The 19,952-nt window shown below is 43.1% G+C and overlaps 1 protein-coding gene across 3 annotated transcripts in view; it reads right to left on the bottom strand.

Moving 5' to 3' along the window:
- The window catches only part of PHKB (phosphorylase kinase regulatory subunit beta), a 1,437,099-nt gene that overhangs the window by 1,192,389 nt on the left and 224,758 nt on the right, over positions 1-19,952 (bottom strand). For all 3 annotated transcript variants that reach the window (XM_078669366.1, XM_078669365.1, XM_078669367.1), the window contains one exon: positions 7,989-8,127. In XM_078669366.1, coding sequence (XP_078525492.1) covers positions 7,989-8,127 — 139 coding nt within the window. The remainder of the gene's footprint in view (positions 1-7,988; positions 8,128-19,952) is intronic.

The raw sequence follows: 19,952 nt of genomic DNA, 5'->3' as shown, positions 1-19,952 counted from the left end.
TTGGGGGAAAAACTTTAGAGGCCCAACGTTAGCCAATTTTATTTCCAATTGGAAAAGGAGGGAAATAGGATGATCGTTCTATTCCAATTTCTGCCTCGGAATATCGTTCTACAAGACTATATCCAGAGGACCCACGTTTTAGGCAAAACATTCCTTATATTTTTACTTTATGATATGAAAGTAAATTATCAGTAACCTCTTCTGCTGTTGCGCATGAGATGCAAACTCTCAGGCTCAGGTTAAATCTCAGGCTATTACATGGCTTAGCTTATGATTAGCCTCTTCGCTAAGACGAGGTTTAAGAAGTTTACCGGAAATTTAATATCTTGCTCACTTTGATCCTGAAAACAAAAACATTGTCAAAACAAATTTAATAGACACTTCCTACCCAAGCAGAAACTCTTTACTGGATCAGTTATCAGTACATTAAGTAGTTCAATTTTATATTAACAAAAATAATGTAGTTGAAGATGTTAATACTGGAAAATTTCATGTGCATGGAACAGACGGCTGCATAATACGTCATTCTAAACTTACACTAATTAATCACCGAAAACGTATATATGTTATTTCTTGGCACTGTTACAGCTTCTTAAACTAAGGTCAAAAAGAGGAAGAATTGATTGAAACATTTATATCATACGAGTAAGCTTTTGAGGGCTACAGAACCTATATTATATTACCAGAATTCAAGATTTTGGTTGACATGTTGGACCAAGAAATTTTACATGAAAAGAAATCAATTCGGAAATATTACACAATACCACACGTTTTGCAAAACAACACCTACACACCTACATTGGGAGCCAAATACTGTTAATGAAGGAACAATTGATATGGGTGAGGTCGAATTTGCAATGAGTGAAATTAATAAGGACAGAGAAAAATTCGACTTCCTCATCACAATTAAATAGTGATCAACAAAAAATATTTAAGGAAATTAAAACCAGTGTTGATCATGAACTTCAACATGAACATAGTTTATGTTTAGATTTTCAGCCTATATTAAAATCTATCAAAGGCCAGGCTGATACCAGAAAAAGGTTTGTTAATTTTTTTTAAATGCTTACCTTCAAAAAGTAACAAATTCAAACGTATTTTGTGTTGTTACAGCTCCAAATGGAATAGTGGCACACCATATCAAAGGAATAACATTACACTGACTACTACTCCCGGTGGAACATCATAATAAACTGGAATACTTCAAATTAAATTGTGATACCTCACAGGAAAGTCATTGAGTTCTCAAAAAACTACACATTTTGATTAGAAATGAGGTTAGCTCGGTTTCCATCTTAATGCTGGCTTTCGTTCACTTACGTAGGACCGAAATCCTGAGGACATCACATGATAATCTCTTTGTTGGTAAACATGTAATTGTTGTTGGCGATTTACTTCAATTTACTCCAGTTAAAGGGGACCTAATTTGTAAAACAGACCGCTCAAGAAAAGCGAAACTCCTTAGGAAGTATAGGTAATGTTAATATAAGGTGATTATTATGTTTTGAATGGTAACAAATTCTGGATTAGCAAATGTTCTGATGTTCTGATTGTTTATGCCAAATTACACACTCCTGAACAGCCAGCTCGTGGAATTTCAGCATTCATTGTTGAAAAGTCGGTCCTTTCTAATTGACTCTTTTAAAATACCCGTTTGAATCACCCTAAGTGAGGCCCCTGATCGTGGAGACCTAGCTTTTTGGCCGATGCCCGACGGAGCTACTTGATTGCTAAAGAGGAGATGGGCTGTGGACTACCCCTTCAGCCGTCACCTACCCAACCGGACTTTGGGCAGACCTTACTTTGTCTCTCCGTTGTATTCTCCCTCCTACTCCTGTACTCCACCCACTTTCTCCTTTTATCCCTCCTCTTTGCTCTTTAACTGTTTTCCCGTTGAGACCTAGCTGTTTGGCTGATCCCGGTGGAGCTACCTGATAAGCATAGAGGAGATGTGCTGTGGACTTCCCCCTCAGCCGTCACCTACCCAGCCGGACTTTGGGCAGGCTCTCCTTCGTCTCTCCATCCTATCTCCCTCCTACCCCTTTACACCACCCCCTTACCCTTATAAGCTCCATTTTTTTCGTCTTCTACGCTCTTGAAGTACTTTTCTTGTAACTGATGTAATTTTGTGGAACCTTATGTAAAGCATTCTGATACCTCCGGGTCTAGCCAGTGCTATATAAAACTCAAAGAAATAAATAAATACATATTTGGTTGCATTTCTCATACAGTGAACTTACACAAAATATGAGACAAGCAAAGGATGAAGAATATGAGAAGATTTTTTACAAGATATTAGGCTAGGAATTCTTACAGAAAGGGCCCAAAACATCCTTCTGACAAGAAGTATATATATTCTTTATTCCCACACTTGAAAGCTACAGGAGAAGTTATGCATTACCTTCTTTTGAAAGAACTACCCATTGTTTGGTTGATGCCACCCCTAAAAGAAAACAATGATTTAAATATGGAAATTTTATCAATAGAAAAATATAAATTTACCTTGTAAAGATTCTTTTGAACCTCATGTAGCAAATATTTGTATAACAAAAACCTTATCTACAAAATTATTGAACATGGAGAAGTCTGTGTCACGAACGGCCGGATTATAAAAATACTTATTTCTTAGCAAAACTAGCTGTGTCATTTTACAACCCAATCTGGATGTAGAACAAGGACATGTAAATAGAGCTATGGGACATATGGTAAAGTTTCTATAATATAAAAATAATCAAGAGACTGAATTTGTTATTGTCAAATTTGACAGCATTAAAGACCCAAAACACATCCCAAGAGCATCGCAAGATTTTTACTAGTGAAAGACATATTCGAAGAGAACAATTCCCTGTACATTTAGCTCATGCTATTTCAATACAAAAATCTATAGGTTTAAGCTTGGGTTATGCATTAATTAACTTCGGATCAACAGTTTTTAAAAAGGGTATGGCGTATGTTGCTTTATCCTCTGTGAAAACATTCCAAGGACTATGTATTATAGATGTAGATGACACAAAAATTAATGCAGGCACTTCTTCAGTATGCAAATATAATTCTTTAAGACATATGGATATAGTCCTTCTCTTGGTGAATTTCCAGTGGCATGTTAACCTAAAATATATATGAAAAGGAAAGAAAGCTTCACAACTGAGGCACTTTAAAATCTTCAACAGTTTAAATAAAAGAAAAAAAGAACCAAACCATGAAATTGAAGGCTTTCAGTTTGCTAATACAAATGGTATTAACTGTTACAGTAATGTGACAGTTAATTTAATTTTATATTTGCATTTAGTGAAAGACATTCTTTGGGAAAATACATTTAAGCCTCTTTGCAACACTGTAACTAACTTGTGTGCCAATCTACAAGTAGTGTGAGAGATATTGTGGAAGCTTGTACAGGAACTGTTCGTTTTTTAATAAATCAGCAACAGGATGCCCAGCAATTTTTTATGTCTTTTCTGGAAATAGTAGCAAGTTAGAGTTTTCCACGTACAGATTATTTTACTCTAAGGTACTATTGGAACATGAATGTTTCCAATGTTTCCTCAAATATCACGGAATGTAAAGATTTGTATACCTCTCCATTCAGGATTTTAAATCATTATAATTTAAAAAGCTGATCTATCAAGCTGTGCACTCAAACCTTTTGTTCAAACTGTGGATCTACGGTTGGCTTGACACTTTGTTTAACTATGGTGAATAAATATTTATGTGTCATAATACAAAGAGGTGCTGCGGATAATACAAAAATGAATACCGTCATTACTGATGTAACTGCTACTCAGATGTCTATATCTGGATCCACTTTTATTGTCCAGCCATTAATTTCCAACATGGGCAAAGTACTAGGTCTGGCTATTATACCATATATTTAAGAAAGGATACAGGATGGACTGAATGTGATGACAGGAAGTTGACCTTTAAACAGAGATTGCCTAAAAATCTAATCAATCTTTGTATACTAACTTCTAAATGTTAATTGTAGGTGAAAACTTCAACTTTTGTGAAATATGAAGTAAAAATACTACATACTACCTACTGTAGATGTGACATCATGTGGCCTAGCATGGTTGATGATTTGTGAAGACATTGACTGCGGTAGGTAAGAAATGTAGTTAGTCAGCAGGAATTGCTTTAGAAATGAAAATAGAACTTGCGGTTGAACAAGCACAGTAATAAAAAGTATATATATATTTGTTCACAATCCACCTGATTGTTTTTTTCCCTCAGCATTTGATGATGAACAAAAGAAAAAGCTGATCTGCAATCTCATGGGTGATAAATGATGGCATACATTAGTAACTTCTGTATTATTACCATCTGCACAACACTAAAGACAAAGATATTTTTTATAATCTATGTATGTTAAAGTACATGAAATGTATTGTAATGTAGTGTTTTACATTAACATAGGAAATAACTATTGTAATTTAGAAAGTAACAATACTATGTATTTACTATACGTACCTTTATAATGTAACTTATCAATAACTTACCTTCTCCTTTCCTCTTCTTTACTACATATAACTGCCAACTTTAAAGCTCTTTGCTATACGAATTTTGAAAATAGTTCTAACAAGAACTTTTTTTTTGCTTTTTGGTTTTTATTTTTTTGTTTTTAAAATCACAAACCATAGCTCAATGGGACCAGCTATAAAATGAGAATACGCACCCAACAAGGCACAAAAAAACTTGCTGCAAAGGTAAAAAAAACAGTGGGTTTCGTGGAGGACAGCAGTGAGCTATGACAAGTTCTCAGAATATATTTAAGTCACTTTCCCCTGCGACAAGACTGTTTGGAAAGCCAAACAGTATGTCACAGTCCCCGCATAGGGTCTACAATGTTGCGCTGTTGGCGAAGGTAGTTTGACTGCACCTTGAGAGCCAGGTGGTGGAATGGCAGATGGGGCAGAAGTATAAGATTGTGGTCATAATTCGGTGACCACGTGGAAGAGGACGGTGCAGCAGGTAGAACATTACCAGGTCCAGTAGAGATTCCCTCCTCGAGTTAGACCAAATCTAACTATTGTCTCGTTTCTGCAGAAGCCAAACGGGTAGAATGCATGGCTTGCATGTGCTAATGCATTCCTGTGGTCCCTAGTTAATATTGGTGTCCTGTTTTACAAGATATTATTTTTCATCATGATAAACATGTCACCATCCGGGCATTGACTTTCTTCTCCCCTGCTGGAATTCGGAAGAATTGCCATTAGACCAACTCCTTCAGGTCCCTTCCCCACTCCAACTCCTATTCCTCGATAGAAATGGCCTCCTCTTCCTGTCCAATGCACCATGAGCAAAAACAGTAGGCTCTCCTCCTTCAGCCATCTCTCCAAAATCACCTCAAACAGAGCAGAACCATTAGCAGGCCTTTTCACTTCTGATCAGGTCAAAGGCCGAATAGTAATGAGCAATACAATCCAGCTTTCCGTTGGCTACAAAATACAGATTCTAGCCTTTCAGAAGCTTTCTTACTATTCCGAAGTACAGCGGTACTACTGAGACAGTCCTGGAGTACCAGAGAAATTTTGAGAACAAAAAAACGATTCCATGCTGCTTATTGGTACTATACAACCATACCCTAGTTACAATACAGATTATGTATATGTACGCACATAAATATAGCTACAAATAATATATAAATACATAAACAAAATACATTTTGCTACAAAACTGTTGCCCATTTCTACCGCACAAAGAAAAACACTGCTAAGAACATTAAAATATTTACATGTTTTACTGCAATGCAATTACTTGCACAAAGACACAAGTGAACAAACTTCATACCTTGAAAAACCAATAAAATTCACACATTAAAAAGTTATAACTTAGTTATAGGTGGGGGTTATTATATTACAGTGCAATTACACAGCACATTTAAACTTCCCAGACATTAGAATAACTTTAATTATAGTTATTTTTAAAGTTTTACAAAAAAATGTTGCCCAACTTGTATTATCCTCCACAATCTAACTTCAAATATGGATGTCACTCATACATTTAAACAACTATAACTCGCCAATTGCAAATTTACACAATTCAATAATGTCTATTTAATACAGATCTTAATTTACCAATTATAAACGTTCTTAAAGACTTTGCTGTAGAAATGGCAAAATACTTTGTCTCTTTCTATCTCGGCATGGATGGTACTGTGCTAATCCTACGCTTAAAGATAAGAAGACATTTGAGGTGAGCAAATTTAGAGCGTCGCTGGTGTTGAGTGCTCTGTACTGGAGCTGCTTTCCACCTAAACTTGAGAACTACCCAGAGTTTTCTGCTTCTTTTTTTGCATAATTTATGCATCACTCTATGCCTGAAAGGGTATTGTTTTTTTTTTCTATAGACCTTTATTGTACACTCTTGTAAAGACACAGCTTAAGGCCTACAACCTCTAGGGCTGGCCGCGTCGTTCTGAAAGGTTATTGTTTTGACTTATACTGGGTGCTCCCTTGTGTTTGGACAAACCTGAAGATGAGAGCACATGTCAGGGGTTGCTTTTATTCCTTTCATGTTGGCTTGTATGGTATCTTATCAATCCAAAACTGTAATACAGTGCCTGGAGAGGTAAAAGGCTTTCGCCTTTTTGCAGCACAGCATGGATAGCACTGTGCTAATCGTATGCTTTAAGACTTTTCTGTAGAAAACACAAAATAATTGGTCCCTTTCTATCTCAGCGTGGATGGTACTGTGCTAATCCTACACTTAAAGACTTTGATAGAAAAGCAGACATTTGAGGTGAGCAAATTTAGAGTGTCGCTGGTGTTGAAAGTGCTCTATACTGGAACTGCTTTCCACCTAAACTTGAGAACTACCCAGAGTGCTCTGCTTCTTTGTTTGCATAATTAGAGAGTTGTGAAATGCAAAATATACAAATGCTTTGTAAAGGTTTCCCATTTCAAAATGTTTCTGAATGTTTCTGTCTAGAAATCAGAATATAAATAATGACAAAACCAAGATGTGACTCTCAACCCTGACTAACAAGAAAAATCCATACTAATTTAATCCAAGGCCTAACTTGTTCCATCTTCCCTATGAGTTAAATGTCATATTAGCCTGCACATAATTACAATGTGCATCTAACATTGCGAAAATGATCTGGGCGCATACGCCCTGAAGCATGACCCTTTCAACTTGATTTGATGTTCTGGGGAACGTAAGGCAAAGCAGCGATTCTGGGCTAATTAAAGCGGCCTTCTCGCGATCATTAAAGAAACGTTGGATCAATAGCCACAGCCTGCAGCCTCCACATCCTGACTGATGTCACGGCGAATCTGAAGGTCAGCTTAAAAAGGAAATTGATTACTGCAGGGCTTTTCTGCAGAAACCTTCGGTTTTTATAAAGGGTTGAAAAAGTTGTTCTAGCACTGGAAAATGGGCACACATAGCACATATAGGTGTCGCTGTCAGCAACCTTCAAAATAATAGGCAAATGTGCATTGTCTACACATGCAAGGCTGGCAAAATAAGGGAATTTTTCATTTGTGTTTGAAAAATATTTATGTCAGGGATAATAAAAGTAGCCCAATACCACAGATTCACCTATAAAGACCAACTTCGATGCTATTAAAGTACAACTTGAGACACCGGTGGAAATAAATAACATATTACACATTGCACTGCTGCTTATTTACTATATACATTATATATAAGTATCTGCACATCATCTAATGTGCTATTTATAAAATCATGACAGCATGACCCATTCGAGACTTCACCTCTCACGAGTCTAGCAAAGCGCCACACAGCAAAGGTAAGACATGCTTTTTATATAATATATATATATTCACTTTTGCACTTTAACTATTTGCACAACTGTGCAGTTGCCATTACCTATCCACCACTTAAATCACTTTCATATTTGACTATACTAATTCAACACGAATACTTTATGGGTTCCGGAGTAGCGTGCTACTCGCCGAAAAAGCGCTTTGACGCCTCATCAGGGATAGTAAGCGCTATATAAATGCAATTACAATACAATACCTTACCTGTAGGCTAGCGCCAAAGCCCATGCACTGGCGGCACAATAAAGGCTGTCTTGAACCTTGGCCTTTTTACAGTCACCAGCTGTTTCCGTGGGAAAGAGCCCAGTCGTGGGGCTCTGGAAGTTCAATACCGTCGACTTCACTGAGAAAATAAACAAAAAAAGCAAATGAAATTGAGCATGTATTACAAATGATATTACTTTTGCCCTTTATTGCCAAATACAGAAAATTAGAAGAGCACAGCAAGTTATTACACGGAGCTGGCCTGCAGGAATAATGATTTCCAGGGCTCTTCGGCCTGTTTATGTTGTTTCCCTACTCCAGCTCCCTTTTTACTGGTGTTTCTTCATCATTAGTATTCACTGCCTTCCCTCCAAGCAGAACCAAGGCCCTGAGAAGACTGCAAACAACCTCTCTGCAGAAACATTCGCAAGATTAGCCATTCTGGGACTTTTACCTGTTAAGTGACCCATGTACATTTCATATTCCAGGCCTCTGGGTTTACACATTTTCATTACGACAAAATAGTTATGGGATTATTTATTTATGCATTGCTCAAGGGCAGGGAAAATGCCAAGGAGTGGAAAGTAGCTGCTTACTGTGACAGTCAATGCTATGCAGCATACTGCTTCATGACACTGATGAGAGGGCTGCTTAATTAGATCTGCTGTTTGCTACTTTGAAGACATTAGATGAGGATGTTACAGATTTTCCTCAAGTCTTTGACAGGGCAGCATTCGAGTTGTGTGAAGCGATTTAGTCCCATTTGAAAATAAACTTGCAAACAGCATCATCAGCTAAGAAAATCCATATGAATAGGTCAATGCACCGTGGACTCAATAGTCAATTCTGCACCACTGAAGAGGAGTGGTGACAAGAATGTGCCTAGGGTGGAGAGATGGCTAACAGCAGCAGCACGGATTCGCCACTCTCCACTCTTGGAAGTAAATTGAACTGTCATCTACAGAGAAGGAGAAAGAAATGAATTCACAGAACGATGAAATATGTCAGATCAAGCAAGGGAAAAATATGCTGTTCCGCGAAGGCGCTTCTTGTGGTTTAACAATATCTGCGCTTCACTTTTATACAGAACTATCAGCTTATTTTCCATTAAACTGTAGAACATGAATGATGAAGCTTAGGCGCCAAGATGTGGCTATTTGGAGTCTCCAAAAGAAAAGAGAATTCTTCTGTGTACAGCGAGCTCTTCAGGCAATAGGCAAATTCGATATTGTATTATCACCATTATGTCTCTCATAAAGGGGACAATGAAGCGGCAAAAAAAGCATGAGATTAAAAAAAATGGGACCTAAAATAGACAAACCGGCATACATGCACAGATAATGTAACTGGTTTCAAAGTCTGTCCATAAAAAAACGCCTCTCCATTAAAAAAAAAAAATAAATATATATATATATATATATATATATATATATATATATATATATATATATATATATATATATATATATATATTTGCCAAAGATGGTACCTCTTAACATAATCAGTACATACATTTATCACAAATGAAACAATGAGCAGTACATAGATGTATCCAGAATAAAATACTATAAGACTTTTTTGGTAACATTATTTATTTGAATATACAAAGAACTAAGATTCCAAATAAATTATTTTGTGATCCATTTGCATTTTTTTTATTACTGAATACACCGATACAAACTAAACTATGGGTTTAATTTTCCTTTCATTTAGTTAGCCAGGAAAAGCATTTTCAGGTCGCAGCCTACTGGTTTGTTAAGGACGTCTTGGGGACATTCAGAAAGTTGACCTAGGAACACATTTCGCCCATTGCTTCCCATTGCTCTGTAACTCACATTTTCTGGCTTTATTTTGCTTTTGGCTGTGCAGCTCGAGTTCGTCCCTCCCATTGCCCAAACCTTGTTTACTGTATTCTTCCACAAACTTGTTTTCTATAAACAGCTCTTTAAGTCTTATTCTTAACTTGTCTTATTTGCTGAGCATTCAAAGAGAGAGGTCGAATTTTAGGCTGTGTCTTCCAAAGAGCTTGGTGTTTATTTTCATTCTCTAACTTTAAAGTGAAAGGATTAATGTGACAATCATGCTGGTTATTCGGGGTCTGAGCGAGGAGGGCTGTAGAGGTTTTGTTTTCTAGCACACAACAAAATTTAAATGTCTGTAAATGAACTGGGCTGAACGGTCAAATTAAAACATTGGATGATGACATTCCCACGCATTTGCATTTGTGTTCTGCATACTTTTATCAGTGAAACTGTATGCGAGTGCAAATGTAATGGTCATTTCAATTGAAGATGTGTGGTCTCTAATGGCAGTACGCTACCATACCATGCATAATCCACGGTACCCCACTCCACTCTACTCTAATCTACTCTACTCTACTCTGCACCATTCCACGCTACTGCACTCTACCTGCACCACTCCACTCAGCATCACTGCACTCTTTTCTGCACCACTCCACTCTATGGCTCTCTACTCTGCACCACTGCACTCTACTATGAAACAATCTACTCCATGCCACTGCACTTTGCGCCACTCCACTCTACTCTACTCTGTACTCTATGCTAATGAACTTAACCTCTTTACTCAAACCTAATGCTCTCTACGCCAATATACTCTGCACCACTACACTCTATGCCACTGCACTCTATGCCATTGTACTCTGTCACTGCACTCTACCCCACTCTATTCAACTCTGCGTCACTGTACTCAACGACCCTCTATTTTACTCTGCACCACTGTTCGATGCCACTCTCTACACCACTGCACTCTACACCGCTCTGCTCTACAACAGTACACTCTGCAACACTGCACTCTGCTACTCTACTTTAGCCACTCTATACCCCTGCACTCTACTACACTATACTCCACTTCATGAATGGCATTCTACTATGCGCAACTGCACTCTGCGCCACTGCACTCTACACCACTCAACTATACACCACTGCACTCTACAACAGCATACTCTGCAACACTGCACTCTCTGCTACTCTACTTTATGCCACTCCAAGCTACTACATTCTACACCACTGCATTCTATGCCACTCTAATCTACTCTGCACCACTGCAGTGTACACCAATATACTCTACATTATGCCACTTCACACCACTATACTCTACTTTAGGCCACTTCAGTCTACGTTACTACACTCTACTTTATGCCACTTTACTCCATGCCACTCTACACTATACCATTGCACTTTACGTTACTTTACTCTGCACCAATGAACTGTATGCCGCTCTACACTACACTCTACTCTGCAGCACGGCACTCTCTGCTACCGAACTCTCTGGCTCTGAATTCTCTGCCACTCTACTCTGTGCCACTCCACTTTACACTGAAACACTCTACGCCACTGCACTCTATGCCACTACTCTATTGCACTCTGCCATGCACTACTGTAATCTACCCTGCACCACTCCACTTTGAAACAATATACTCTACGCCACTGCACTCGGCACCACTCAACTTGACTCTGCACTCTATGCCAATGCACTCTACACCAATCGTCTCTGCACTACTGCACTCTACGCCACTAAAGTTAGCCATTGTACTCTCTGCACTCTACGCCACTCTATTCTACTTTGTGTCATTGCACTCCACGCCACTCTAGCTTACTCTGCACCACTGCTCTCTACGCCACTTTACTCTGCACAACTGCTCTCTATGCCACTGTACTCTGCACCACAGCACTCTACAAAAGTATACTCTGCAACACTGCACTCTCTGCTACTCTACTTTATGCCGCTCTCCGCCTCTGCACTCTACGCCACTCTAATCTACTCTGCACAACTGCAGTCAACAACTCTACTCTATACTGTTGCACTGTACATCACTTCGCTCTACTCTGAAACAATCTACTCTATGCCACTGCAGTCTACGCCACTATGTTGCACTCTGCGCCATTCCACACCATATCACTCCATACCGCACCACGCCACTGCATTCTACGCCTCTGAACTCAAAACCATTACACTATATACCACTGCACTCTATGCCAATCTACTCTGCACCACTGCGCTGTACACCACTATACTCTACTTTATGCTAATTCACTCTACGCCACTATACTCTATGCCACTCTACTGTACACTATTGCATTCTACTTCACTTTACTCTGCACCACTGTACATCACTGCACTGTACACCAATGCACTCTACTCCACTCCACTGTACTTTACACCAATGCACTTTTTAAAACTTTACTCTGCAGCACTGCTCTCTCTGGCACCGAACTCTGCCACACTACTCTGCCCCAGGCTATTCTGCTCCATGCTACTTTACTTTGAAACATTCAACCCAACACCACTGCACTCTATGCCAATGCAGTCTACCCCACACTACTCTACGCCACTGCAATCAACGCTGCACTACTCTACTCGATGTCACTACTCCATGCTACTGCACTCTATCCTGCACTACTACAATCTACCCTGTACCACTCACTCCATTTCACTGTACTCTGAAACAATCTACTGAAGGCCACTGCACTCTGCGCCACCCCACTCAACTCTGCACTCCATGCCAATGCACTCTACACCTCTTTACTCAAAACGAATACAATGTACACCCTACGCCATTGTAATCTGTCACTGCACTCCACACCACTGTATTCTACTGTGCACCACTGCATTTTATACCACTGCTCCCTACGGGGCTCTACGCCACTCTACTATACGCCACTGCACTCCTACAACAGTATACTCTGCAACACTGTACTCTCTGCTACTCTTCTGTATGCCACTCTCCGCCTCTGAACTCTACACCAATGCTCTCTATGACGCTCTAATCTATACCACTACACTCTACGCCACTTCACTTTATTCTGAAACAATCTATTCCATGCCGCTGCAATCTATGCCACTCTATCTTATTTATTTATTTATAAAGTTTTATATAGCGCGGACTCTGCACCACTTCACACCACGTCGCTCCAAACCGCACCACCGCACTGCACTCTACACCACTTTACACAAATCCAATTCACCAGTCTACGACACTCTAATCAACTCTGACACTGTACTCCACTCTATGCCACTCAATTCTGCACCCTTCCACTCTACTAAACTCTACTCACTCCACAACACTAAGTAACTCCATGACACTTCACTCCTCTCCACGCCACTCACTCTACTGTACACTGCTCCATGCCACTCCATAATACTCCACACCACTCTCCTTTACCCTAATAACTTCTAGTCATACTGGACAGCTAGCACTCAGGTGTACAACATTGATAACATATATTTGCAAAGCCAATAGCTCTTGCATGGGCGACGTATATTGCCTTTGCCCATGCTTGTTTCAGGCTATAAAATCAGGACTGTCCAGCTGCAGCTGATGTAGGTCTGGTGAAATTTCGTAATTTCTCAACCACTTTCCAAATTCTCGTCCTAACATTAAAAATGGGTCTAGTCTTCAAATAATAATACAACAGCATTTCATGCAGCTCTCCATTCGCTTTGCTGCAGTGATTCTGGCTCATTTTTGGACCACTCTGTCCTAACACTACAGATAATGCTAAATTTTAGCTCTCTAGTCCAGACCGGACCATTGAATTCAAATCAAGGGAACAGATACCTTGTCAGTAAGACCTCCTGTATGCCCAAGTACAATCAACAGACTACTGATACTGGTCAGCAAGAACCCCAGAACTAAGAAAGGTGTCCAAAAGCACTTCAGAAACATGAAATGTGGGACTGTGCTAAATATATACACATGCCTTAGCATTATTTGTTATCAGCTCAGACTTAGCATTTTCAAAACAGTTATCTTACATTTCCCTTCTTCTCTTCTTTGAAAGCTCACCCAAAAGGGTGCTCACCCAAAAGGGTACTCCCCTCATTTCATTTCACCCCCACAACAGCTCAAATAGAATTGAATTTCTAACTCCTCCCCTAAAAATCTTAACAATCCTCGCTATCTGCCTCACTCTTCGTTCTTTCCAACCACTTTCTCTATGGGCATCTTGGTCTCCACATGGTTTTCCTTCAATTGGTTTAAAGCAGTGGATGGGAGGAGAACATCTGTCTAGTAGAGCACTGCTGATCACGTGTGCATGCAGTGCACTCACAAAGGTGGTGTAAAGTAATGTATCATTTGCCAAGAGTCATGTAGAACAATCTGCAAACATCTAGAACCTGAAATGAGAAAAAGTTGAGTAGTTGGCTCCATTTGTAAGTCACACTTCTCCCTGTCATAATCCGGACCATGACTTAGAAGCACTAGGAGAAAGGAGTGTCTACTCCATGTACGTTGAATTGTGCATGATTGTGAGACCCGATTGTACAACATGAAATGGTAATGTGCCTGGGATGAAGTGTTGCAAGAGCTATATAAAATGGCTCAAAACATATATCGCTGAATTGTTAAGTTGAGTCTGCTAGAAGAAGCATGCTGGGAGGTGGCATCATCTACACCAATTACATACTATTCAAGTATTTTGCCAGTCAACTCAAATTATTCAGACCTGCTATGCTACATACAACTAATCAGAACAAAAATCTACGTCTCTGGGAAATAAATGTGTATTCAAAACTACCAATCAATCAATCAATCATGCCATTTGTATAGCGCACTACTCACCCGGGAGGGTCTCAAGGCGCTTGGGGGGAGGGGTATGCTACTGCTCGAACAGCCAGGTCTTGAGTTGTTTCCTGAAGGCGAGATGGTCCTGGGTCAGCCGAAGGTGGATGGGGAGGGAGTTCCAAGTCTTGGCAGCCAGGTAAGAGAAGGATCTTCCTCCGGCGGTGGCTCTTCGGATGCGTGGTACGGCTGCGAGGGCGAGGCTGGTGGACCGTAGCTGGCGGGTGGGCGTGTAGAAGGTCAGGCGGTCGTTGAGATACTTGGGGCCCAGGTCGTGGAGAGACTTGTGTGCATGGGTGAGGAGCCGGAACGTGATCCTCTTGTCGACGGGGAGCCAGTGCAGGTTCCTCAGGTGGCTGGAGATGTGGCTGCGTCGGGGGACATCCAGGATGAGTCGGGCGGAGGCGTTCTGGATGCGCTGGAGTCTTTTCTGTAGCTTGGCTGTGGTTCCGGCGTAGAGGGTGTTTCCGTAGTCCAGTCGGCTGGTGACGAGTGCCTGGGTGACAGTCTTCCTGGTCTCGGTCGGGATCCAGCGGAAGATCTTGTGAAGCATACGCAGGGTGTTGAAGCACGATGAGGAGACGGCGTTGACTTGTCTGGTCATCGAGAGGGAGGGGTCCAGGATGAAGCCCAGGTTGCGTGCGTGGTCGGTTGGCTTGGGTGCGGTGCCCAGGGCTGGGGGCCACCAGGAGTCGTCCCAGGCGGAGGGCGAAGATCCCAGGATGAGGACGTCCGTCTTGTCCGAGTTCAGTTTCAGGCGGCTGTCCTTCATCCACTCGGCGACGTCTTTCATCCCTTCGTGTAGGCAGGTTCTGGCGGTGTCGGGGTCTCTGGTGAGGGAGAGGATCAGCTGGGTATCGTCGGCGTAAGAGATGATGTTGAGATTGTGCTGGCGTGCGATGGCTGCGAGAGGTTTCATGTAGATGTTGAAGAGGGTGGGGCTGAGTGAAGATCCTTGCGGGACGCCGCAGATGACTTCGGAGGCCTCGGAGCGAAACGGGGGGAGGCGGACTCTTTGTGTTCTTCCGGCGAGGAACGAGATGATCCACTCCAGTGCCTTCTCTTGGATACCGATGTTGCTGAGACGCTGGACTAGGGTGCGGTGGCAGACCGTGTCGAACGCAGCGGAGAGGTCCAGGAGGATGAGGGCCACTGTTTCCCCCTTGTCGAGCAGGGTCCGGATGTCGTCGGTGGCGCTGATCTCGGCGTGCTTCCAGCTCTCCGGGAAGGTGGCGGTGTTGAAGGAGGCGTTGATGATGTTCCGGAGTTGGGGTGCGATGGTGGAGTCGGCCTTGTTGAAGACGTGGTGTGGGCAGGGGTCGGTCGGTGATCCGGAGTGGATGGTGTTCATCGTGCGGGCTGTGTCTTCGGTGGTCACCGTGGTCCAGGTGCGAAGGGTGGCGGTGGTTCGACGGTTGGGTGCGTGGGTGGGGCGCCGAAGCTGTTGTGGATGTCGGCGATCTTGCGGTGGAAGAACGAGGCGAGGGAGTCGCAGAGGTCTTGTGATGGAGTGATGTCGTTGGTGCCGGTGCTGGGGTTGGAGAACTCCTTGACGATAGTGAAGAGCTCTTTGCTGTCGTGGGCGTTGTTGTCCAGTCGTTCCTTCAGGGATTTCTTCTTGGTGGTGCGGATGAGCTGGTGGTGCTTGCGGGTAGCGTGTTTGAGGGCGGTCATGTTGTCGGTGGTCCGGTCGAGGAGCCAGGCTTTCTCGAGGGTGCGGCAGGTCTTCTTGGAGTCCTTGATGTCGTCGGTGAACCAGGATGCCTTCTTGCTTCTGGGTCTGCTGGGAGGGTTCTTTAGTGGCGCGAGGTCGTCGGCGCAGGCGGTCAGCCACTGTGTGAAGTTGCAGGCTGCTTCGTTGGGGTCCGTTGTGTTGAAGGGTGGGCTCTGGCTGAGGGAGGTGGTGAGCTGGTCTGCGGTGATCTTGCTCCAATTCCTGTGAGGTACCTGTTGCGGGTGGTGGTTGGTCGTGGATCTTTTGAAGCTGAAGTGGACGCAGCTGTGGTCAGTCCAGGGGAGTCCGGTGGCGTGGCTGAAGGTGATGTACTTGCTGGAAGAGAAGACGGGATCAAGCGTGTGGCCGGCGTAGTGGGTGGGGGTGTTGACCAGTTGCTTGAGTCCGAGGTTGGCGAGGTTTTCCAGCAGGGCGGTGGTGTTGCAGTCCTTGTTGTTCTCCAGGTGGAAGTTGAGGTCCCCGAGGAGGATGTAGTCTGTGGAGGGGAGGGCGTGCGGGCTGATGAAGTCTGTGATGTCTTCGCTGAATTGTGTGCGTGGTCCCGGGGGTCTGTAGACTAGGGTGCCTCTGATGGTCGTCTTAGGGTCGGTGTGAATCTGGAAGTGGAGATGTTCGGCTGCGGCGAAGGAGTCGTTGGCGTCGGTCGTGATGCGGATGGTCTTCCTGTGGACGATGGCGATGCCACCTCCGGTCTGGTTGATGCGGTCCCTCCTGATGATCTTGTACCCGTCCGGGATGGCGATGGCGATGTCGGGTGCAGAGGAGGCGTTCATCCAGGTTTCCGTGAGGAAGGCGACGTCCGGTGATGTAGCGTCGAGGAGGTTCCAGAGTTCCACGGCGTGTCTATGGACGGAGCGGGTGTTGATCAGGATGCACTTGAGGTGGTTGCTGCTGGTGTTTGTCTTGGCGGGTGCGGGGCAGGTTCGGAGGCAGGTGAACTTGCAGGTGCAGCAGGTGAAGGGTCCGTGGGTGCGTCTCGGGGTGGCTCGGCTGCAGGCGTGGGTCCGGCCGGCATTGAGTGCGTTGAGAGTGGCGGCGTCGTAGGTCAGTCGGGTCGTCTTGCCTCGGCAGGGAGGGCCAGGGGTCCTGGCGCTGGGCGCGGGCCAGGCGCGGACGGGCGCAGACGGGCTTACCTTTGGCGCACCTTCGGCGCTCATTTGGCGCTCCCGCTGCGCGCGTCCGCTGCACGGTCGCTCTGGGGGCGTCATAAGTAAGGAGCCGGGAGGGAGGAGCAGCTGGGTGGCGGGAGCGGGCGGCGAATGGAATCACAGGCGGGCGGGGCCGCAGGGAGGCAGCGGCGGGAAATTCCAAGAAGCAGCGGGCAGCGGGAAATTCCCAGGAGCAGCGGGAAATTCCCAGGAGCAGCGGGCAGCGAGCGAAGGAATCTGCAGGCAGGAGGCGGCAAAGGCAGGCAGGAGCGGTAGCAGTGAGTGGGGTGACCAAGCCCTGTGGAGGGCTGAGCGGTCACCCCCTTCCTTTACCGCTCCAACCCACCACCCAGGTGTTAAGCAATGCCTGGACTATCTGAATATATAGTCTTTGAACTTAAACAACTTTGCTCATTTAAACATTGTAGAAAAGACCGAGACCGGGTCGGCTCCTTACATAGTCTTGTACACTAGACCTGCACCTTGGGATACATAGATCTAAATACGCTGGTAAAATGGCTCACTGAGCTAATGCTTGCTGCTGACATCTGTGGGTCACAAATTTCATAATTCCATACCAACCAGGGCTACCTCAGCAGGGTCTATTCTGCAATACTGGTAAACAGTGTATTATTAGAGTAGCTTATAGAAGTGAGTATTATTAAGATCACTATTTTAATTGGTGGGGCAGCAGATTTAAAACTCATTATATACTGACCACTTACATCTTCTCTCCAAGAATGATTCCCTAGAATAGCCATCAGAACCAAGTCAACTGGATGTTCTCATTACATTTTGAGAAGTTAGTGATGTCTGTTATCAGCACCTTGGGCTTCAACGAGTGGACACTCTAGAACAGATCCAATCATTATAGGTCAACAAGGTTTCAAATTAGCAAAATAAATGTGAAAGACTTCAGCGATTGCAATGAAAATTAAGTGCCTAGGGACGGCGGGTATGGCAAGCAGCCAATCAAATCACTTGAACTTAAAGACCACCAGTTTATTTGTGTACAGTCTGTCGCAAGCACATTGAGACTTTACATTTTCAGGCAAATTATAGTTACTTGAAACCTTTTCAAGAAGATACTGAAATTGCTCCGAAAATCCAAATAAAAACTATAAGTAGGCTATAAGGGACTAACTTGCTGAATGTGGATCCAGGGATATAAGTTCTATTCCCAGCGTCTCCCATCATGTTGTAGTTAGTCTCTCTATCAAGTCATCCCTCCACTTGTTTTTAGGTCTCAACCTGTGACAGCATATGTTCTGCGTGCAATCTCGCTTGCGAGAGATTTTGTATACAACAAAGGGCTTGCAGCCCGGCCACTGTTTAACATTCATTGACTTTGTCACTCTAATTTGCTATCTTCTAATTGGCTCACACGTGCTGGCTTCACTCTTCTTTCAGTTAGAGCATGCACCAAGTACTCATTGCTTCAACTTGATTGTTGCTTTGCCGCTGATTGTGCTGTGATTGAGGGACTACTTTTATTATTATTCTCTATCGTCTGTTAAACCTCTTAAAATGTGTAGCTATGGTTTACTATGCCCCACACACTTCAAAGAAGCCCTTTTCTCCTTTCAAATGAATGTTTATTGTGACAACAGATAACATCTACTTTTACTGAGACAAACAGATGTTATCTGCTTCCAAATGTATTTTCACTAAGACATGGACGCAATTGCTTTCTTTATGTGATAGGATTTTTAAAGAAATAAGACATGTTTTTTCTTTTTCACGCATGGGAAGATTAACTGATTTGCTCAGAATCACAGGGGTATAGCGCAGAGACCTAATAAGCATTGGCAAAGCCACTAGTGCCCACCTTCGAGGCGACTGGATCTGCCACTGGTTTTGCTCATGCTGTGCACTATGAGCATTGCTGACTGGCAATTATTTGCAGCCATTCTGTCTAGCAGCATGGCTAAAAATAATGACAACCATGATGCATCCAGCGTTAAAGTACTTTTTTTTTTACGTACATTAGCCCCGACTGTGTCACAGCGCCTTTTGTGATTAGTTTTAGCCTTTCTGCAATGCTGTGCGACATGGCTACACCACATTGCCAAAGCCAATAGCTCTCACAGGTGAGACCTACTAGCTGTGCTATGCTTGTTAACATTTGCTACCCTCAATCACTTCTGAAAACAGAGAATGCCATTTGGGTCCGTCCTCTTCCTCCATTGGACTGATCAACTGGCATTCACATTTTGCTTCCACACTGCACAGCATACAGCATGGGACAGCGGTTCAGCCACTTCATCTAATGGCCGTCTTACACTGCGAGTGATGAGATTTTGCATGATCATATGTACGCAGGGCTGATGGTGCTCCTTAAATGCTTAGAGTTTTGCACGTTTAAAAAACAAAAATTGCATGCTTGAAATGTTACTGGTTTTTCCAATGATTGCTGAGAAAAGCAGTGAACAGCCTTGTCAAGAATCCTACCTAGGGATGAGAGATAATGACTGTTGGGGTAAAATTTGATCTCCCCC

The sequence above is a fragment of the Lissotriton helveticus genome, chromosome 12 (genome assembly GCF_964261635.1).
Source record: "Lissotriton helveticus chromosome 12, aLisHel1.1, whole genome shotgun sequence".
In the NCBI taxonomy this organism is placed as follows: domain Eukaryota; kingdom Metazoa; phylum Chordata; class Amphibia; order Caudata; family Salamandridae; genus Lissotriton; species Lissotriton helveticus.
This window is presented reverse-complemented; position numbering and strand designations above follow the sequence as displayed.